The 20,581-nt window shown below is 42.0% G+C and overlaps 1 protein-coding gene across 7 annotated transcripts in view; it reads right to left on the bottom strand.

Annotated features, from left to right (window-relative positions):
- ENPP2 (ectonucleotide pyrophosphatase/phosphodiesterase 2) overlaps nt 1-20,581 on the bottom strand; it is a 721,223-nt gene that overhangs the window by 19,909 nt on the left and 680,733 nt on the right. For all 7 annotated transcript variants that reach the window (XM_085605056.1, XM_085605055.1, XM_085605050.1 and 4 more), the window contains 2 exons: nt 15,159-15,236; nt 1,462-1,594 (listed from right to left, as the gene is read on the bottom strand). In XM_085605056.1, coding sequence (XP_085461182.1) covers nt 1,462-1,594; nt 15,159-15,236 — 211 coding nt within the window. The remainder of the gene's footprint in view (nt 1-1,461; nt 1,595-15,158; nt 15,237-20,581) is intronic.

Below are 20,581 nucleotides of genomic sequence, written 5' to 3'. Positions count from 1 at the left end.
AGGACACTCATAATGTAGCCATTTTCGGGGGGGGGGGGGGGGGAGACTGGGTACTTACCAGTTTGATCCAGGCTACTAGTGGTTGTGGTGGCAGCTGTTCTATTTAGCTCAGAGCCACAGATATTTGCTCCTCAGGGGAGAGGGACTACCAGGTCTACCCAGTCTGCATAACTGAGATCCCCTGACTTTATCATTCCAGGATCCCATATGAGAAAGTACATCTATGTATTATGTGTAGGTTACAAGCGAACCGGTTAATGGAGGAGGGGGCATTCAAAATGGGGGCTCTTCTTTGCATCTGAGCTAGTGATGTCCACTTCAAACATCCTAGCCAGCATATATATGTATGTATAAAGCATTGACCTAGAATCGTAGGGCAGTGGAGTTGTATACAAATCAAACAAGATACATATCTCACAAGGAAGAGAGGTGCATCTATGTTTGCAACGAGAAGTGCAGAAATGCACGCAATGATGCAGCAGGAAAACAGTCTCATTGGGAAGAAGAGAGGCAACATAGGCTGACTGCTAACAGGTGGCTTTTGGGATATTCACTGAATGTACACTCTTCATGTTACCCTGCCCAAATTCTTAAGACTTCAACCTACAGGTTTTCCTCATCGCAGCGGTCACTTTAGCATATGTAGAGTGATTTCTACAACAGACTACCAATTAGCTCAATCAATTCTCTCTACAATAGGGCAGTCCCTGAAGCATACTCTACTCTCAACATTGTAGTTTTGTCAACTTTGTTGATGTGATCAATAATCCTACATCGGGATGTTAAGGAAATATGAACCCCATATAGATGCTCACCTTTTTAAGCCTTCTGAATATTACCAAATAAAACGTACTTCACCATTAATTCCAGGGTAGGGCCAAGCAGATGACTTTCCATTGTTTAAAATGGGGCAATTGTCTATGCAGCTGATATTTTCAGTGACTGCACATTCAGTGCATGCATTATGCTGTGTATTACAGCTGAGCTGCCAGGTAACACCGAGCTAAGGACATTAAAGCCCCCATACTCAGATATACTCATTCACACAATTGCCATTAACCCAGATGGACACAGTGAAGCACTGAAACACACAGAAGCCAGGGCAGGATCATCCAATTACTATGGGTTACTGCTCACTCCATGACCAAGTAGGACATCTTATGTATTTTAAATTTCAATGGACCAGTTCCTTGAGTATTGTGTTAATGGGTTGCTGCATATATGTAAATGGTATAGCTGTACCATTAGATATTTTAATGTTGAAAAGTTTAGGATAGCTTGAGTGTCTTACCCATGGGGGAGGGGGCAGAGATTGGGGGGGGGTTATCGTACTGCACCAGTCAGAATCATCGATCATCACGAGAAGCAGAATTTATGAATCTAAATAAACGCACCAGTCAAATAATCAAATTGGTCAGAAAGACGAAAATGCCCAGTATCAGAAAAACGTAGAATCCTTACTGTTTTATTTTATCATGTGTGTCATATAATCCATCATAGTCATAATCGAAGATGGGTCCACTTATGACGTTAACTCCATTACGTTCTGTTGCATATTTCTTCACCAACACCCTTTGAAAATAGTTCCATATTTCTGTTTGGGAACACAAGAGGACAACCAATGGCTTTCATACATTCTTCAGCTGAGGTTTTCACAACCTACCAATTCTTTTTACTGTACATGTGGAAGGCACATAAGTAACAGAACAACATCAAATATGCTAATTGTATTATCAGTCAAGGAGATAAAAGTCTCCTGCAACAGGTCCAGGAGTAAACACCTTTTGATCATCAAGATTCTACCTGTAGACACACTGCAGTTTAAGCGACAGCATGCCAGATTACAGCACAATGCGAAGTGTTACTCTGCTGTTGACTGAGCACAGGACAGGACCACCAGGCACTTCAGTGCTCTTTATGAGCAAAGAACATTTACACTGTACTCTTGAACGGATAGGAGGGTCACTAAGTCCTTGACCAGAAGAATCAGATATGAATATGTGCCTTGGCTGGTGCTGTAAGCAAGTGTGTGCGTGCTGGCTGTGTTTGATGAGGAACCGAGATCCTCTCTCAAAGATGTATGTACAACACATGCATGCCCGTGGCCCAGAGCTGGCAGAAAGAGAGCCGAGCAAGAGATGCCTGCTCTCGTTTTCAAAGGTTAAGAAGGTGCCAGGATGTGGAACTGATTTCTCTCTGCAAAGTCTAATAAGGTAAATTAAATGAAGGATATTCCCATAAACAAGACAGGGAGAAATGAAGGTCGTGTTTACCCAAATCCTGTGCTTGCGTGTCCGATCCGGGAAGATTATTTTAATATAAATAAAGGTGATTATATTGCATTACCTCCAACAGCGATGTCATTGGCTCTGCACTAGTCTTCTGAATGAATGTATACTGCTCAATAGCAGAGAGGATGTTGTTGACCACACCTATCCAACAGCCACAACCACAGCACCGTTAACAGGTTCTGAATTCTGGTTGAAACCTAGGATCATAAGCTGCAGTATTTTCCCTGCTTATGATTATCAACGCTTTACAAATCTCTGAAAGTGAAACGCAATCAGAAATGTGCACTATATGCTTTCAGGTAGCTATAAATTCTTTCCATACCAGTAGGAATTATACATCCATTCATTAAAAGATTCCAAACTTAAGTAAGCAAGTACACTTTTTTAAAACCAAAACAAGATATTTCCTTCCCCTGACTGCTCATAGATATCGGATCAGATTATGACAAATCTCACTTGTATGCTTCATATTTTCTTCTTACTCCACGTTTCAAAAACAAGAGAATTAGGTATAATGTTCCAACGTCGTAAAACGTGCAGTAATGCTTACGTCATGTCACAGTGACAGGACACCTCTACTTTTAATTAGGAAGCACTCCTTTCACTACCAGAGCTTTTATACAGACCTACAATGCCAATATATTATGTACAGTCTGGACGAGGATTCCAAAATAAACACCTCTATATGTATATACGTCTTAAGTTCAAAGGAGACATCTAAGGAAGGCTTTCTGATTGATGGATGTCTAACTTTATCTGTGCCTGAGGATTACCATGGTCACCAAAGCTTCGGTGAGATCACAGCCACTTGTCAAGATCTTTCTACGATCGCCCCAGCAAGAATGGAAGGTGAGGGGAATAAGACTCCTTGAAAGTCAATATATCCCATAAAGAGAATTCAGGAATGACTAATAACATAGATAAAGAACAGTTTTTCAGTTACTTTATGACAGGCACAAATGCCTGCGGCTGAGACTCAATGAAATTACTCACTGAAATGTGCCATTAATGGGTTTTGTTGGCAGCGCCTTGAGACACTTACAGGTGAGTAGCTGTGATTTATAAGGAACCTGATTGACTGATAATTCTGATCCAAATAGCCTCGACATCTGCAAGTCGCCGAAGGTGCTTCACGTGTTTTGTTTGCTCCAACAGTTTAGTAACAGATTCATTGGACTGGCCCTTTAACGAACAAACATTCTCGCCAGTTCTTCAGGCTACGTCAAAAGCTTTTTATTGACTACACTTGCATATTTGTGTCATTTATCACAAAAGTGTTTTTCACATATATAGTGGCCACCGCATCGTCCTCATCATGCTCCATTTACGCATTACCCATATGTTACCTTGTAGGATTATGTCCTAGGGTTGGCACACAATAGGCTAATGTTCTTAATATTTAAGTGATGTTTACACTCAGATTCACATTGTTTTAAGCTGCCAGCCCCCGATATGAAGCACTATGTATAATGCTTTTTCAATCTACAGCTTACAACCTCAGATTGCTTTCCGCAGTTTACATCCTTAGATTGCCTGCTATTTCAAAAAGCCTTCTTCCACTATATCCTAAACCCCGCATTGCAAAAATGAACTTGACTTACTTTTGCTTAATTTCTTTCCACTTCTTTCCTTTCCTGTCTTTCTGCAGAGTAACCCCCATTCTTAACTTCCATCCTCCGCATGCCTACTACACCGGAGTACAGCCTTCTATCAGACTCATGCCTGCCTGCCTTGATGTCTCTTATTGAAGGCCTTGTGACATAGCCTATCTCCACGCTCTATGTTCTAGCGTGGAACCATGGCCTCGGTGTATTCTAAGTTTGCCAGTTTGCCCAGCTTGACGATGGTTGGGGTTGTTTAATAAAGTCTCCCGTAGACTTTACCTCAGTGCCTCCTTTGGACTTCATTTCACTGGCGACGATCACGCAGCAGTGACCAACCAAGCAACTCCAACATCGATTAACTGCTTAAAGATGGAAGAAATGTAGCAGATGAAGTAAGGAATTGAGAAGCGGAAGGAAAAGACGAGACATCCACCTACCTTGGCGAGTAACTGGTGTCAAGACGTCAAGGAAGGCAGCGTGGAGCGATCGAGACGAGTTTGGGAGCCAGCAAGTATTGCGGGTTCAAATGTTGCATAGTACTGCAGAGTGAAACGCTTGGGACGGTCTGCGGTTCACGCTTGTGACGTCATCGTTGGATGTGCTCAATTTCCTGTGGAAACTAGCCCGAAGGCTGTTTCCATGTGCTTCTCTGAAACAAGTCTACCAACTGTAGGAAAAGTCCCTTATGTCTAAGTTTACACGTCGGCGGCCATTTTGAAGATCCAAATTCGGAAATCCTACCGTTTTTTAAAAATCATACAGAATAGAAGGGTTGAATGGTCATTTAACAGTGAATATTGGAGCTTGTCATCACGGTGACAGGCACAGTTATGTATATTTATTTTGGAAAATCTTCAAGACTATACAATTTAAGTAGAAGTATTGAGATAAAGACAGTATGAAAAGCTGTTAGAAAAATAAAATAAAAAATAAGGTAGCAAATATTGTAACAATGTTACTGTAGGAAAGAGGGAAAAGAAAGTGTAGGCTGTTCGTATTTGGCAATTATTTTGTTTCTTAAATTTAAAAAATAAAGGAAATATTTTAAAGTGAATCTCAGGCAATTGTTTTTATCCTCTTGTTTTTTAAGTTGGTTATTTGAGAAGTTTGTAAGTGCAAGATGCAAAATGTTACTGCACCTCCGTTTTTTTCTGTCAAATCCTGGGGAACCCCCAGTGAAGTGGAAGAAATGGAGGAAAATATTTGAAAACTACGCAAGAGTTTGTGGGGTTAATTTAAGTGCAGAGAGGAAACAAGCATTATTACTTCACTGTCTAGGGGGCGACGGGCAGGAGGTACTAGAGAACCTGCCACAGTTGAGCCCGGTGGTGCAAAGGGAGTTTAATGAATATGAGATTTGCATCAAACAACTAGATTTGCATTACCTGACCAAAGTAAGCACCATAATGGAGCGATATTACTTTGGGTTGAGAGAACAAGGTAAAGAAGAAACTGTGGAGGAATTTGTGACCGTTCTACGGAAGTTAGCTTCCAGTTGCAAGTTTGGGGAACTTGTTGAAGAAAGAATACAAGATCAATTTGTTTTAAGGTGTAGCAGTGATAAGATAAGAGAAGAGCTTTGGTTAAAGGATGAACCACCTTTAGATGAAGTGATGATTATTGGTAAACGTGTGGAACATATGCTCAAATATGTAAGTGAATTGAGTAAGGTGGGAAAATCACCAAGTCAACCAGAGAAAGTTGAAGAGGTTATATGTCAGGCAATACAAAAATCTGAATCTTTGAACAACAAAGGTAGAGAAGTAGAGAACAAGACTGCAAGTACAAATATGAAAAAAAAAAAGGTATAATGATATTTCAAGGAACTTGTTTTAGCAGTGGTAAAGTGGGTCACAAAGCGAATGCAAGAGAGTGTCCAGCTCTTAAAGTAATTTGTAGCTCTTGTGGGAGAAGGGTTCATTTCAGAAAGAACTGTTGTTTTCGTAAGAAGACTGATAGTAGAAATTAAGTGAGAGAGCTTTCCTTTCAAGTGAATGAGTGTGGAGTGGAACATCCTTCTGAGTGGGTGAAGGTGGGGGATGTGAAAGTTAAAATGAAATTTGACTTGTGTACTCAGCTCACTTTCATATCACAGGAGGAGTTTGGGAAGAATTTTTTGAGTAAGGTTAAATTGTTAAAATCTGATGCAAGACCTACAGGATATGGAGGTACCCCGATTAAAATGTTAGGATATTTTGTGAGTTTTATAGAGTGCAATGGAAGATTTGCTGATGCTAAAATTTATGTGGCGGAGAAAGGTGACAATTTGTTAAGTTGGACTCATCAAGCACGTTTGGGTGTTACCCTCAATCCAAATGGTAAACCTCCTGTGCAAGTGCCGTCGATTGGGAATGCGGACAATAAGTTTGTAAAAAAGTTTGAGGGTTTGTTCAAGGACACTTTAGGTTGCTTAAAAGGTTATAATCATCAGATTAAACTTAAGCTTGGTGCAAAACCTATTGCAGCCAAAGTGAGGATAATTCCTATCAGTGTGCAGGAGGCAGTTCAGAAAGAGATTGACAAGTTACTGGTTGAAGGTGTGATGGAGTCTGTGGAAGCTACGGAGTAGTTGGCTCCCATAGTTGTAGCACAGAAGGCCAATAATGAGATTCGTCTGTGTGTAGATCTTCGCGCCCTGAATGAGGAGGTTGTGGTGGACAAGTTTCCACTTCCCAATAATGATGAAATGGTCTCGACCTTGGAGGGTGCTTGTTACTTTAGTACCTTAGACTTAGCATCGGCATACCACCAGGTGCCCCTCTGTGAGAGTTCACAAGAATTGACTGTGTTTATAACTCCTATGGGGGCATTTAAATTTTTAAGGATGCCTTTCGGGTTAGTTTCAGCTGCCTCTGTCTTTCAGAGAATTATGTCATAAAAGGAATTCCAGGTGTTAGATGTTACCAAGAGGATGTGTTAATTTTTGGGAAAAACACTGAAGAACAGGATTGCAGGGTAACCAAGGTGCTATAAAGATTACTTTAAAGCTGGTCTCACGTTACGTCGTGATAAGTGTAAGTTTGGTGTAACTGAGTTTGATTATCTTGGACATCATATTTCTGGGAGTGGTGTGTCACCAAAGAAAGAGTTAGTTGACACCATAGAGAAATTGAAAGAACCATGTTCAAAGGAAGAGCGATCCTCCTTCTTAGGAATGGCTGCGTTTTATAGTAAATTCATAAAAAAAATTGCAGATAAAACAGTGCATCTCAGGAGTTTACTCCACAAGAACGCCGAGTTTGTGTGGGATGGTGTGTGTAAAGAAGAGTTTTTAGGTGTTAAGATGGATCGAAGGAATGCTCCTAATTTACAGGAATTTAAACCAGGTGACGTGACATATATCATAACTGATGCAAGTAAAAAAGGGTTGGGTGCTCTTTTGTTTCAAGTGAGAGATGGGCATGAGCAGTTGGTGGCGTGTGCTTCCAGATGTCTGAAGGGTGCTGAGCTGAATTACTCAGTCATAGAAAAAGAGACTCTTGCCATTTTTTGGGCACTCAACAAATTTTAAAAAATTGTTTGGGGTACTTCTATTATAGTGAGGTCAGATCATAAGCCACTCAAGGACATTTTTGAGAGAAAAGGTCTTGACTCGATTTCCTCTAGAATTAGGAGGTGGGTCATATCGTTGCAGGAGTATAATTTTGTATTTGAACAATGTATAATCAAGTTTTTGGATTCCATCTTCAAGCGCGAAAGCTTTCCTCGTTCTCTGCTGTCGGACAATGGTCCACAATTTTGTTCATGTGAGATGGAGGATTATTTTGTGAGGTGTGGCATTGAACACAAGAAAATTTCACTTTATTATCCGGAATCTAATGGTGCCATTGAAAGCTTGAATAAAACTTTGAAGGAAAGCATACAACTGGCGAGAGTTAACAGTTTGAACTGGAGGGATGAATTACAAAATCGTATATCTGCATACAAATTTACACCTCACTCTTCAACTGGGAAGACACCTTTTGAATTGTTCAAAGGAAGATCTCCAAATACCATTTTGTGTCCAGAATGGATGATTTTGGATAAAGGTGTCAAGGACAATGGTATTGGTGAATGGAGGGACAAATAATTAGTTCTACAAGGAAAATGGAAGATTTATTTTGATGCTCGCAAATCTTGTAAGGTTGTTAAGTTCAATGTTGGAGATAAAGTTAAAGTCAAAGCTCCTGTTGGCTGTAAGAACTGGTCAAAGTTCACTTCTGTAAAGAGTGTGGTTAAACTGTTAAAAAATGCTGTAAAAACCAATGATGGTCGCATCTGGAACCTCAGTCGTGTTGTTCATGTTAGACCAAATTACAACAACATTTATGAACCAGAGTCTATTGATGGAGTCTCTCCTCGTTTAGATGGTGAGTCTACTCGCAGGAGTGTTAAAATCAGCAAAAGCCCAAGTTATTTAAATGATTTTGTGAGATACTAACATGCATTCTATGTTCTTTATTTTTTTTTTACTGCTTTCCTTTCTTTTGTGTATTTTAGTGGGAGGAAGGTATATGGGCTGTGTCTTGAATTTATCTCCTTGGAAAATGTATTTCAAATGTAAGAAGGAAGAAGTGTGACATAGCCTGTCTCCACGCTCTATGTTCTAGCGTGGAGCCATGGCATCGGTGTATTCTAAGTTTGCCAGCTTGCCCAGCTTGACGATGGTTGGGTTTGTTTAATAAAGTTTCTCCTAGACTTTACCTCAGTGCCTCCTTTGTACTTCATTTCAGGCCTCATTTCATAGGTCACAACCTCTCCTGATTTAAAACCCTATCCCTGCAACATTACATTACCCACTATCCGCTAGCCTATCTGCCTCACAAACTACTCACCTGAAACATAGCCCCAGAAATGATCACGCCCAACTGGTATTAATATAATCGATCACAAAGTAACAGGAGTAAATGCATGCTATTTTTTCTTTAACAAACCACAATCGCCAACATTTAACCACTGGATTAACCACCAACCTTGGGTTTCGGAGTAGCATGATAAATGCCATAAAGCACTTCAACATCAGGGGTAGTAAGCAATATGCAAATACAATTACAATTAGGCTTTTTTATGCTGCTTCTAGTTCTATCTCTTTTGCAACGTTTGTGGTGCTCGTGAAACATTTTACTTGTTCAACCATTTCCCCATGCGAACACTAGGAAGTGTGTTTAAAGAAACCTTGTGAATTACATAATAATGTTGACAGGATACCAACTGCCAAGGGCACAGCTGTATTACACAGGTCCAAGAAACAGAATGGTTTACAGATTGCACTACATCAAGCCCACCCTTCGCTTACAAGACTTATAAAACTGGTCAAAAGAAATGGGACAACTTGGACTAGGAAGAAATATAGATTTTTTTCAGCAACACGTATCACCCTCTCTACAAGCCTGTCGCCTCTGTGTGGAAACTCACGAAACTGCGTTAACGATTAAAAAGTAATTGCTTGGCCAAATAACTCAATCAGTACACCTACGTAAGAAGTCAAATATAAAGTAAACGTGTCTTTTGCTTAATTTCGGGTTCTGTACACCACGGTCTGTTGATTACTACAGTGTTCCTTAATATGCCACGCTGCAGCTTCATCTGAGTGGCCTGAATAGGCTTATCCAGATGTTTTTGATTTTTCTGTTAAGTCCATTGTGTCTTTTCTAAATGGGAACAATGGGCCACAGAGAAAAGTGCTGCTCCTTGGTTGGCACTGGGCTGCAGTACAGAGAGCTGCGGTTCCATCAGTGCAAAGCATCCCAAACACACTATGGAGAAAAAAAGCCCTTTGTTGACATTTAAGTATTCTCCCAGCCATCAGTTTTCTCGACTGTTGTTTTTTCGCAAACCACATCTCAATTAAACATTAGAGGGGGCATCATTAATTTAAAGAAGCAGTCCCCAAGACTCCGATTTCCTATAAAAGTACAAAGATCAGACATGTTTACAAATAACTTGTCTCCCACCTACGTTTATGATGATAGACAAGGAGCTATTCACCAGGCCATATAGGGTTCCGTGTCTATGAATTGATGTTGCAGGGACATTTGAGGGTCTCTACGCAGTCCTAAAAGCCACCATGCCATTGGATCTCTTACTCTGCTGAGAAGCCCCACAACTCCTGGGCCCTCACTGAGTCCGAGAAGTTGTTTCACGAGCCTTATTTGTATGGTGGTGTCCAGGCTGTATAAGGCCCTAAATATTGTCAAACTATATTTGACAATATTTAGGGCCCCTAATATTATTAATATATCGGGGTATATATATTATACCATGGGTATAATATATATACCCCTGGTAATACATGAGTAAATACAAGACTGACGTAGGGAGAGCCATTCCCCCAGATACATGGCAGAAGGCATGGTAGAAGACAGAGAAGGTCTGCAAACACTTCCTCAGTAGTGCTTATCGGAGGGGTTCTGATGCAAGTGGACAGAGACCTCATATTACATGGAAAATCTGTATCTTGTGAAAGGAAATTCTCTCCTTAATAGGGGTGGGCGTAACTCAGAGTTTCACTCCATGGAGTTACCCAAAAACTTAGCGAGACTCCACAGAGGTTAGCTAGGGGCAGATTTGCGGCACATCGCACTGCTCTCACTGTTTTTTACGCCCGGAGCTTGTGCCGCACTGTAAAATTTGGGCAAACGGCTTAACGCAGCACGCCAGAGGGCGCTGCTTCTTTCTGCCGCTCGAGTAGATTTTCTACTAGAACTGCAGCTTTCTCAACAGGAGCAGTGGCAACCTGCCGTGACCGTCTGCATGGAGACATCTCACCGGGAGGTGGCCTAGTGCTCGATTTTCTCACTCACCAAGTAGGCAAAACTTCGCCAGAAGAGTGAAGTTTACCACCCACCCTAATACTTAATCAAGGAAATCGCATCATTGTAGCTGCCTAGATAGCTTTTGTTTATCTTGTTAGGAGGAACTGATTCCACTGATTCGTAGACCCTTCATTTAGCACTTGACCGACTGACCACCCACTATCTCTTTGACTGCTAAAGTTTCACTCTCTCACAGATGGAATTCCGCCCATATACTCTACATGGCCCTATTGTGAACTAAATGTTGGGTATAATAATTTATGCAAAGGATAACTTGCTCCTTTCAGGGCTCATACTTTAAAGATGTGTCGGTCGGTCGCAATTCTTAGGTTCCATCATCTAGTACCCTCTTCCATGAGCCAGACCAGTGAGGCTTCGAGGCATTCAGTTTGTGTAAGGTGACACCTGTCACACCCACCCAGATTTATTTCTGCCTCTGTCATTCATGCTTCATCTGCTTTGCTATTACTGCAGGTGATGTATTGTTGCCCATCAATATTACCACGTGTAGGGCCTTGGTGTCGAAATCTTCAAATTCCTTGTTTCCCTTATACAATGTGTGGTCCGTGTGAAACTTTGCTTCTCCGTTTTAAATATTTGTTTTTATTTTTTACATTTTCTCTTTTTGATGTTCTGTGACACATCTTTGCAAGCAGCCCCATGAAGTGTTATTTACCACCATTTTCCCCGCTCAGCGCGTTTGCTAGGGTTCAACAGATCCACACCTCTTATTTGAAGGAATTCAAGAAGGCGATGCACTGGAGGTGGCCACTAAATGCTGCATTGCAGGTCTGTGGTCTCTTCTTACGATACTAGATCCTCTCCTTTTTACTTGTAGTTGATACAGTTCTTTACCTGAAATTACCATTACAGCTTATGAACAGAAAGGTGACAATAGCAATGACGCTGCTCTACAAAGGATGGAGTTTGTCTGCCCTTCACACAAAGACGAAGTTGATTCTTTTTGCTTAGGTTTACTATCAATAATGCCCTTAAGAATTCTCTCTAGCACTGAAGTCATCATCACAATATGAAAACACATCATAGAGGTCACCACCAATTGTCTTCGCGGGGCAACAGATAGACCAGTCTTCATGGAGCTCAAAGCATGGGCACACAATAGGGACAGGATGCTGCTTTGCCCATCTGCTCTTACACAATTATGTGACTAAACAAGCATTGGCAAAGCCAATAGGTCTCACTTATGCAAGAGCGACTGGCTTTGCCTATGAGTTTTAGCCATGTGGTACACCAGTGTGGCTGCTGTTCAGCATAGCTAAAAGATAGTGGCATAGAGGAGAGTGGTGTGAAGTAGAGTACTGTAGAGTGGCATAGAGTGTCGTGTATTGGAAAGGCATGGCGTGGAATCGCGTAGCGTGGCCTACAGTGGAGTGGAGTAGAGAGGACTGGTGTAGAGTGCCTTGGCATAGAGTGTTGCAGAGTAAAGTGGCGTGGACGGCAGCGGTATAGAGGGAAGTGGTATTGAATTCAGTGGCATACAATGCAGCAACATAGTGGCGCAGAATAGAATGGTTTTGAATACAGTGGCATAGAGTGCAGTGGAGCAGAGTAGAGTGGCGTAAAGTGGGGTAGAATAGAGTATAGTACCATGGAGTGCAGTGGCATAGAGTAAAATGCTGCAGAGTGCAGTGGCGTGGAGTAATGTGGAGAGCAGTGCACAGAATGCAGCAGTGCAGAATAGAGTGGCATTGAGTTTCTTGGCGTAGAGTGCAGTTTTGCTGAGAAGAGTGTCAGAGTGCAATGGTGTACAGTGGCATAGAGTGCATTGATGTAGAGCGCAGTGGTGTCTAGAGCAGTAGCGTTGAGTATACAGTGGTGCAGAGTAGAATGTAGTGGGTTAGAGTGCAGTAGAGTACAGTTGCATAAAGTAGAGTGCAGTGGAGTATAGTGGAGTGTCATATAGTAGAGTGGAGTAGTGTAGAGTGCATTGGTGTAGAATGTTGCAGAGTATAGTGGCATGGAGTGCAGCGGCATAGAATTCAGTGGAGTAGAATGTAGTGGCATAGATTAGAGTGGTGCATAGTAGAGTGCAGTGGTGTAGGCTGCAGAGTGGAGTGGTACAGAGTAGAGTGGCGTCAAGTGCACTGCTGCACAGTGGAGTGGTGTAGAGTTAAATGCTGTGTTTGCTGGAATTGTTTTAATATGTAAATATAGGTATTTATTTTTTTAAACCTTACTGAGAAACTTGTAAACCAGTTTTAGGTCTTGGTATGGTATACATGTGGTTGTATCTTATTTTAATATACTGACTGTTTTGTCTTTTAAGATGAATAATCGCAATAAAGACTTTTTTTAATCGAATTGAATTAAATGCTGTAGAGTGCAGTAGCGCAGAGTAAAGTGTCGTACAGTTCAGTTGCGTTGAGTGGAGTGGCATACACTACAGTGGTTCAAAGTAGAGAGCAGTGTGTCTTAAAGTGCAGTGGTGTACCAAGCATTGTCGTAGAGTAGATTGATTCAGAGTAGAGTGAAGCGGTGTAGTGTGGAGTTGTGCAGGGTGGAGTGCAATGGCCTAGAGTAATGGTGTAAAGTAGTGTAGAGGACAGTGGCACTGAGTGCAGTGATGCAGAGTAGATTAGAGTGGCATACAGAGGATTTGCATTGAGTGCAGAGGCAGAGTAGAGTGGCACAGGGTAGAATGCATTGGCGAAGAGTGTACTGGCATAGAGTGCAGTGGCGTAGAGTCCAGTGTTGCAGAGTGACATTGGGGTTCAGTTGTGCAGAGTAGAGTGCTGTGGCCTAGACTGGAATGATGTAAAGCGCAGTGGAGAAGTGTGAAGAGGTGTAGAGTAGAGTGGCATAAAGTGCATGGCGTAAAGTGGTGCAAAGTAGAGTAGAGAGGTACAGAGTGCAGTGGGGTAGAGTGTAATAGAGTGCAGCAGCGCAGATTGCAGCGGCATGATGTAAAGTGGAGTGGTGCAGAGTAAAATGCAGTGGCGTGAAGTGGTGCAAGGTAGAGTGCAGTGGCGTGACATGGTGTAGAGTAGAGTGGAGTATGCATGGTGTAGTAGCACACTGCCATTACAGACAACACATTTTCAAATGAAATGACCATTATATTTGCACAGACATAGTTTTACTAATAAACCATACTGCACACAAACAATAATGTTTGGAAATGGCATCACCTATGGAACTGATTAGTTTTGTGCATATTAAAGTATTTGTTGTCCCACACACTTCAGAATTAACAAACACATGTTCTTCCTTTGTGCTTTTTAAGTCTGATATATTCTGAAATACTAGCACAGTTCATTTAAATGTTGTTTGATAGAAAATAAATGTCCTCTACCCCCAGTCTCCAGCACAATTGTCACATAAATACTCTCACTTTGAAGTCAGAGAAAGAAAAGTAAACACCAAGCTCCCTCGGAAGACATAGCCTGGCACTGACCTCTGCCTTTGAATGCACAGCAAATGTGACAAGATAAGGACAAGATTTACAGGCCTGTTTACAGAAATGTGATGTCATTATTAACTGTGTAGAGACCTTAGTAGCGATTTGCTTCTTAAAATTCATACTACTTGTCAAAACAAACCGCAAGTGTTGCCTGAGCCTCGCTTAAATGTTCTCCCTATTTTATGTTTGTATGTTTGTGTAGTAGGATGCAGGCTTGTGTCCCACTTTTCAGTATTTGTGTTTGTTTATATCCAAAAAACTGATAAATTAAATATTCAACCTCTGTCCGGCTGGATAAGTTAACCAATACAGCACTGATTGGGTCTGTATTCATTTGTTACTTTCTATCCCTACCTCCCTAGGGACCATTGTAGTACAAAATAATTGATTCCCGAGGTCCCTGGCTGACTTTTCTTGGGTCCCCTTGTTGTTTGAAAAGATGTTTACAGAAAGCAGCACTCATGGAAAAATACAAGGAGAGATAATGTGAAAAGGCTTTGCTCCTTGGGGGGGCAAATTCACGCTAGACAGCCTAAAACAAATGAAGTCAGCAAATAGAAAGCCAGAAAATGTTAGTTACAAACCACAAAGCCAATGGTAAGAAATGGGCGGAATGCATTGCCAGGGAAGCTTTCTGAATATCCCCATGGTTTGATCTAAAAAAGAGTTGAGTAATCTTTCTCAACTGATCACTATTCCTACCGTTAGTTACTTGTGCCTTCCATTGCACTTACTGTGTTAAACTTTCGATGTCCGGAGAACAATGCCATTGCATAACACTGCTGATGCACAAGCTGGATTTTACGCCAGCTACAAACTCTGAATCCCTTCGTTAGTTATCTTTTTAAACCTACTTTATTTTTATTTTTTTTAAAGGCAATATGACCATTCTGTTTTTAGCGCAAAGCAAACAGCCTAGTCCCTACCTAATTTGTGTAGTACTAAAAGTGTCCCTCAGTTCACACCACCAGATTAACATACTTCAGACTGGTAAAGAAATGAGGAGTGATATTTAAGAACTTTCAGTAACAAAGTACAAAACACTTACTTTTGAATGCTGGGTATACGGGAACAAGATTTGTGATGAGCAGGGCGTCATATTTAGCCTCGGCAGAAGAGCTTAACTCTAAAAAGAATTAAATGTTACAATCATTGTTTTGCAAAGAATACCAAGCAGAAACCAAATGTAAAGAACCAAGGATGCCGTGTCATTTGGTCTGTCGGGTAATTTAAGACCAATTTACTTTCTAGGGAGGGATAATCCAGGACTGAAAGTGGCAGTTAAGGAAGACCAATGCTTTACCTACTGGTGAATTACGTCCTGTATTAGATCACTGCTATATTAGCATCAATACAGATTTCAGATTCCACTTTCTCCTTCAGTGACCCCAAAGGTTATGGAGATGGCCTCCTCCTGAGCAAGTATGTCACAACAACAATTTACTCCTATAATAGATCCTGCACTATCCACTTTAGAAATCCATTTCATTACGACACTGTTCCCTTATTGTCCACACTGTACAGATCTACCGCCTATACAAAAACTTAATTTTTCGAAAATCTTGGTACCAATTTAGTAAACCATATCCCAAATGCCCCAGTTATCTTTCTAGGTGATCTCATTATCAGTCTCAATAATCCTGCATGCCCATCCCTCATTAGTCACTTTCTTTCAGACCATTCACTTCTACACAACCACTTCCTACCGACCTATACTTGAGGAAAGCCATTGCATCTCATCCTCATGTCTCAGCCACCATCTCCTATCATATCAAATCTGGTCACTCAATTCTGCATATGTCCCTCACTACTCCTGTCCTTCCCTGCCCAATCTCATGACTCAATCCTCAAGAAACGAAAGCACTCTACCAGCCTTACTGTCATACTTTGACAAACTTCACAATAATCTCCAACCATTACTGCCCTCAACTTTCCCCAATGCATTCAATAATACTTTTAGAGCTGCCTTTAATTACTACAATCCTCTACGTAGTTTTAATGCCGACTACGCCCTCATCTCAATCCTTGATTTCGCCAACCATCCATTCTATGAAGCCAAGGGGAGAGGATGTAGCCATACGGCTAGATCGGTCGATGTCGAAGCTGGGGAACCGGGTTCGAGTCTCAGCAACGACCCTCAACATCCTGTGATTCTGGGCAAATCACTTAATCTCCCCGTGCCCAACAAAAATGAATGTGTCCTCGTGTAACGAAACTGGTGCTATGTAAAGCGCTCTGATACCCGATATCTTCGGGTCTAGTTTGCGCACTATATAACTAAAACATTTTTTACAAAAGTGAGATGAAAAAATCAAAATAAACTGCACATATGGAGTTTTATAAACTTCATATGTTCAAATTTACAATGAACACTGCCAAGTCTGAGTACTTTCAAATCAAATCGGATTGGCTCTCTGTGCTCCCACTCATGTCTTGCACATACTGGAACAGCCTTCTCTCCCTCCTCACAAACTCTCACCCTGCCCTCTCTTTCTCCCTGAGCCGTAGCCTCCAGGACCCCAAACATAAAAATAAAAACAATGTGGACCCCTCGTCAGCCCCAGCAACGTCACCATAAATCCCACACTCTCTCCTCAGTACAAAAACTATCCATCTAGCCTTGGACTGCCCCAACTATCCCTATGTGGAAGAACGCTAACCCCTCTAGTGCACTTTCTGACCATTTTAAATTAACAAACTTTTTGCTCTCTCATCTTGGGTGCCATCTTGTTTGACATCACTTTTCAACCACTCTTTAAGCACAGGGACATATTCTGAATGCTTCAAGTCTGCAGTCATCTTACCTCTACTCAAGAAACCCATAGCTGAACCATCCATTCCTAAATTATTGCCCAGACTCTCAACTCCCCTCTTTAAAAATAAATGTTGGAATGTTTTGAATTGAATTGCTCTATTTAATTTCTAACTACACATAATTAAATGAATGCTTTCCAATCGACTTTGTGTAATGTACTCTATGGTGAACCTAGACAATATTTTATCCCACTTCCATCTACATTACCAATGATCACCTAAATAATTGATAGTCTATGCCAAGACTTCTTGATCTCTGTTGCACTTGATAGTATCAATCGCTTTGCTCTCTTTTCTAAACTCACCACTCTAAGAATCATGAACTAATTTAATGCATTTTCTTTCTACCTTTCTAATGCTTTTGCTCTGTCTCATGTTCTTACGTCTCTCAGTCGCACCCCTTTAACATCTGGCATTCCTCAAGGTTCGGTTCTGACACCTCTGTTTCATCTCAATACTTCATACCTTGGAGACATCATCTTGTCTCCTGCCCAACATTCACTTCTGATTTTCTATCTAAAATCACTGACTGTCTCACAGTAATTTGACACTGAATGACTATCTATCTGCTCCTTTATGCTTAAAGCCGCTACTACTCAATTCATCTACTTCCTTGCTAAATACAAATCTATCTTCCAATTCCTATATTCCCACTTCCACACTCAGCCCTGCATCTTCAACCATTAGCCTCAGTGCACTATTCAACCCCACTGTAAGCCTGGAGTCCTTCAATACATCTACAGCGAGAAGATACCAAGTTCTCAATATTCTCAAAATATGTCCTAATAATCCCTAAAGGGGTTATACATTTGATTAGGTTATGCTATGTGTATTTGTAAAGCACACTACCACCACATAGGTATCCTGGTGCTGATGAGATGTGTTTGCCTAGCTCTGCATATGGTAGGTTGTTTTAATTAAAAATGCCAGGTCTTCATCTTCTTGCAGAAATCAAGAAGAGAGAAACATGCTTTGAGTAGGAGGCTGTTCCATGCTTCAGGAGCAATGTAAGAGAATGCCTGTCATCCTGATATGGTTCTGTTTATGTGTGGAATGTGTGCGAGTAGGAGTCCTGTGGAGAGGAGGTGTGTGGGTGGTTGATGGAAGGAGACAAGACTGTGTAGGTAGGTAGCTGGGGCTTCAATTATGTAGTAGCTTGTACGAGAGTTTGAGTTTGAAATTAGCTTGTTTTTGTATCGGGGGCCAGTTGAGCCCCCTGAGGTGTTGTGTGATGTGAAATCTGTGTGGATGGTTAAGGATGAGTCTGGCTGTGAAGTTCAGGATGGTTTGTAGATTTCTATGGAGATGCCTGATGGTCCCAGCATAGAGGGTGTTCCTGTAGGCCAACTTGCTGGTGATTAGGAAATGAGTGACAGTTTGTCTAATGTTGCTTGGGAGCAATTTGAAGAACTTCCTCAGCATCTTCAGGATGCAATGACTGCATTGACCTGCGCAGTCAGGTCCGGTTTGCTGTTGATGATTATTCCATGGTTCCTTGCGTGCATGCTGGTTGTGGGTCTGACTTCAAACCACCACCAGTTGGAGTCCCATGGTGAGGTGTTCTTGCTGAAGATCACTACTTCTGTCTTGTTAGTGTTGTGCTTGAGATAGTTGGCTTTCATCCAGTTAGCGACTTAAGTCATGAATGCGTTGAATTGGTTTCTTCTGTTGGGGGTCTTGTCCAAGAGGGAGAGTATGAGTTGTGTCTCATCGGCGTAGGAGAGGATGTTGAGGTCACGTACATGGATGTTGTTGGCCAGAGAGATCAAGTATGCATTGAAGTGGGTGGGGCTGAGTAAAGAAATTTGAAGCACTCTGCAGATGAGTTGGCGGGCTTCCAAGGAGTAAGGTGCTAAGTTGACAGCCTGTGTTTTATCCATTAAGAAAGAGCAGATCCAGCAGTCAGTAGGTCCTTGGATGCCAATCTTATGCAGGCACCAGCTGAGGATGGGGTGCGAGACTGCAGAGAGGTCCAGGAGAATGAGGACTTCTGTGTCGCTTCTGTCAAGGATCATGCAAATATTGTCCGTGACGGTGATGAGTGCTGTTGTTTCTGTACGGTGTTTGGGTCTGAATCCAGACTGTGTGGCGTGAAGGAGCTGGTGGTTGCAGAGGTGGTTGGTGTGGTACTGGTTCATTAGTTTCTTTAAGACTTTTGCTGGAGGGTGATGGGTCTGTAGTTAGAAAGTGTGGCCCGGTCAGCGGATGGTTTTTAGAGCAGGGGCATGACAGTGGCCCGTTTCCTGGTACCTGGGAATGTGGCTGAGTCGATGGAGGCATTGAGAATGGGTTTTAATGCTTCGCTAATTGGTAGGAGTCCTTTGGGGGTAGGCGTGGCTGTGGGAAGGGATAGATGGGACCCATGAGTGGATGGTCTTCAAGGTAAGAGTGATTTAGATAGTTGTGAAGGCGGGCCACAAGGTCAGTATTTGTTCTTCAGCTGTGATACAAAGTTGAGTTGCGACAGTGACTAGGTCCAGATGAGGGTCGAAGTTGCTATATATGGAGGTGATTATGTTACAAAAGAATTATGAGAGCTTGTTGCAAAGGTCTTGTGAGGATGTTGTTGGAGGTGGTAGGAAGCATGGTGAACGCTTCGATGATTTCAAAGTTTTCCTTGTTCTGAGTGTGGTAAAGGGTGCTGGAGTGGAGGTTATAGGGTTTGTGAGAATGCATGAGAACTTGCAGGAGGGACATGTAGTGCTGTGTTGTATTGTGGTGTGTAGTGTGTCAGCAGTGTGGCGAGCAACGCCCAGGATTGACAGCATGGAGGAGCACTGCAGGCTAGTGGTGGGCACGGGAAGAACTAGGGCTCCTGGCTCTGGACGCTTTCCAGACATGTGCAGACAGGCTTGCCTCTGGAGCACCAGCCATGCTTCAGTGGTGCAATGGTCATTAAGTAGGTCCTGGGAGGGGGGTGAGGAACGCAGCGTGCCGGGGGCAGGAAAGCAATGATGTCATTTCGGGTGCAGATGGATAGTGGAAAATCCAGTGATGCCACTTTTGTACAGACGAAATGACGTTTTCTTGCTTGGTGTCTTCTTTTAACGACAGTTTTGGCTGGAAACCAGAGATGCCACTTCCTGTGCAGATGGATGATGGGAGATTCTGTGATTTCACTTCCTGTGCAGATGGGTGAAGGGAATGAAATCCTATTGCTTGTCTTCTTCTGTCAAAGAAGGTTTTGTCCCAAAACCAGAGATCTCACTTCCTGTGCAGATGGATGTTGGGAAATCCAATGCTGTCACTTTCCGTGCAGATGGAGGATGGGAAATCCAGTGATGTGACTTATTATGCAGATGGGTAATGCAAGAGCCTTCTAGTTGCCATTTCTCAATACCCCCTCCTACCACTGGATAATAAAGCTCTAAACAGCGACACAAGAACTCTGTATCATCTTTCCGGGCCGAAACATATATCCAGTATATACAATACAATGATCTATCAATAAAATACAAGACAACATACAAACTAATCATTTTGATATTTAATTTCATACACAACCTATCACCTGGCTACATGCTGAATAGATAGGTCTCCCAGTGAAGCCTTGGCTAAGCCAACTAAAATCCATCTGCTCTAGCTCCAAGTTGTGCCTTGCCATTCTGCTTGTTGCAGCTACCTGGCCCTTCCGTGCACCTTACCTAAACATTGTTT

Source organism: Triturus cristatus, chromosome 5_1, assembly GCF_964204655.1.
Source record: "Triturus cristatus chromosome 5_1, aTriCri1.1, whole genome shotgun sequence".
NCBI lineage: Eukaryota > Metazoa > Chordata > Amphibia > Caudata > Salamandridae > Triturus > Triturus cristatus.
Note: the sequence above shows the minus strand (reverse complement) of the source record. Positions and strands in the feature narration are given on the sequence as shown.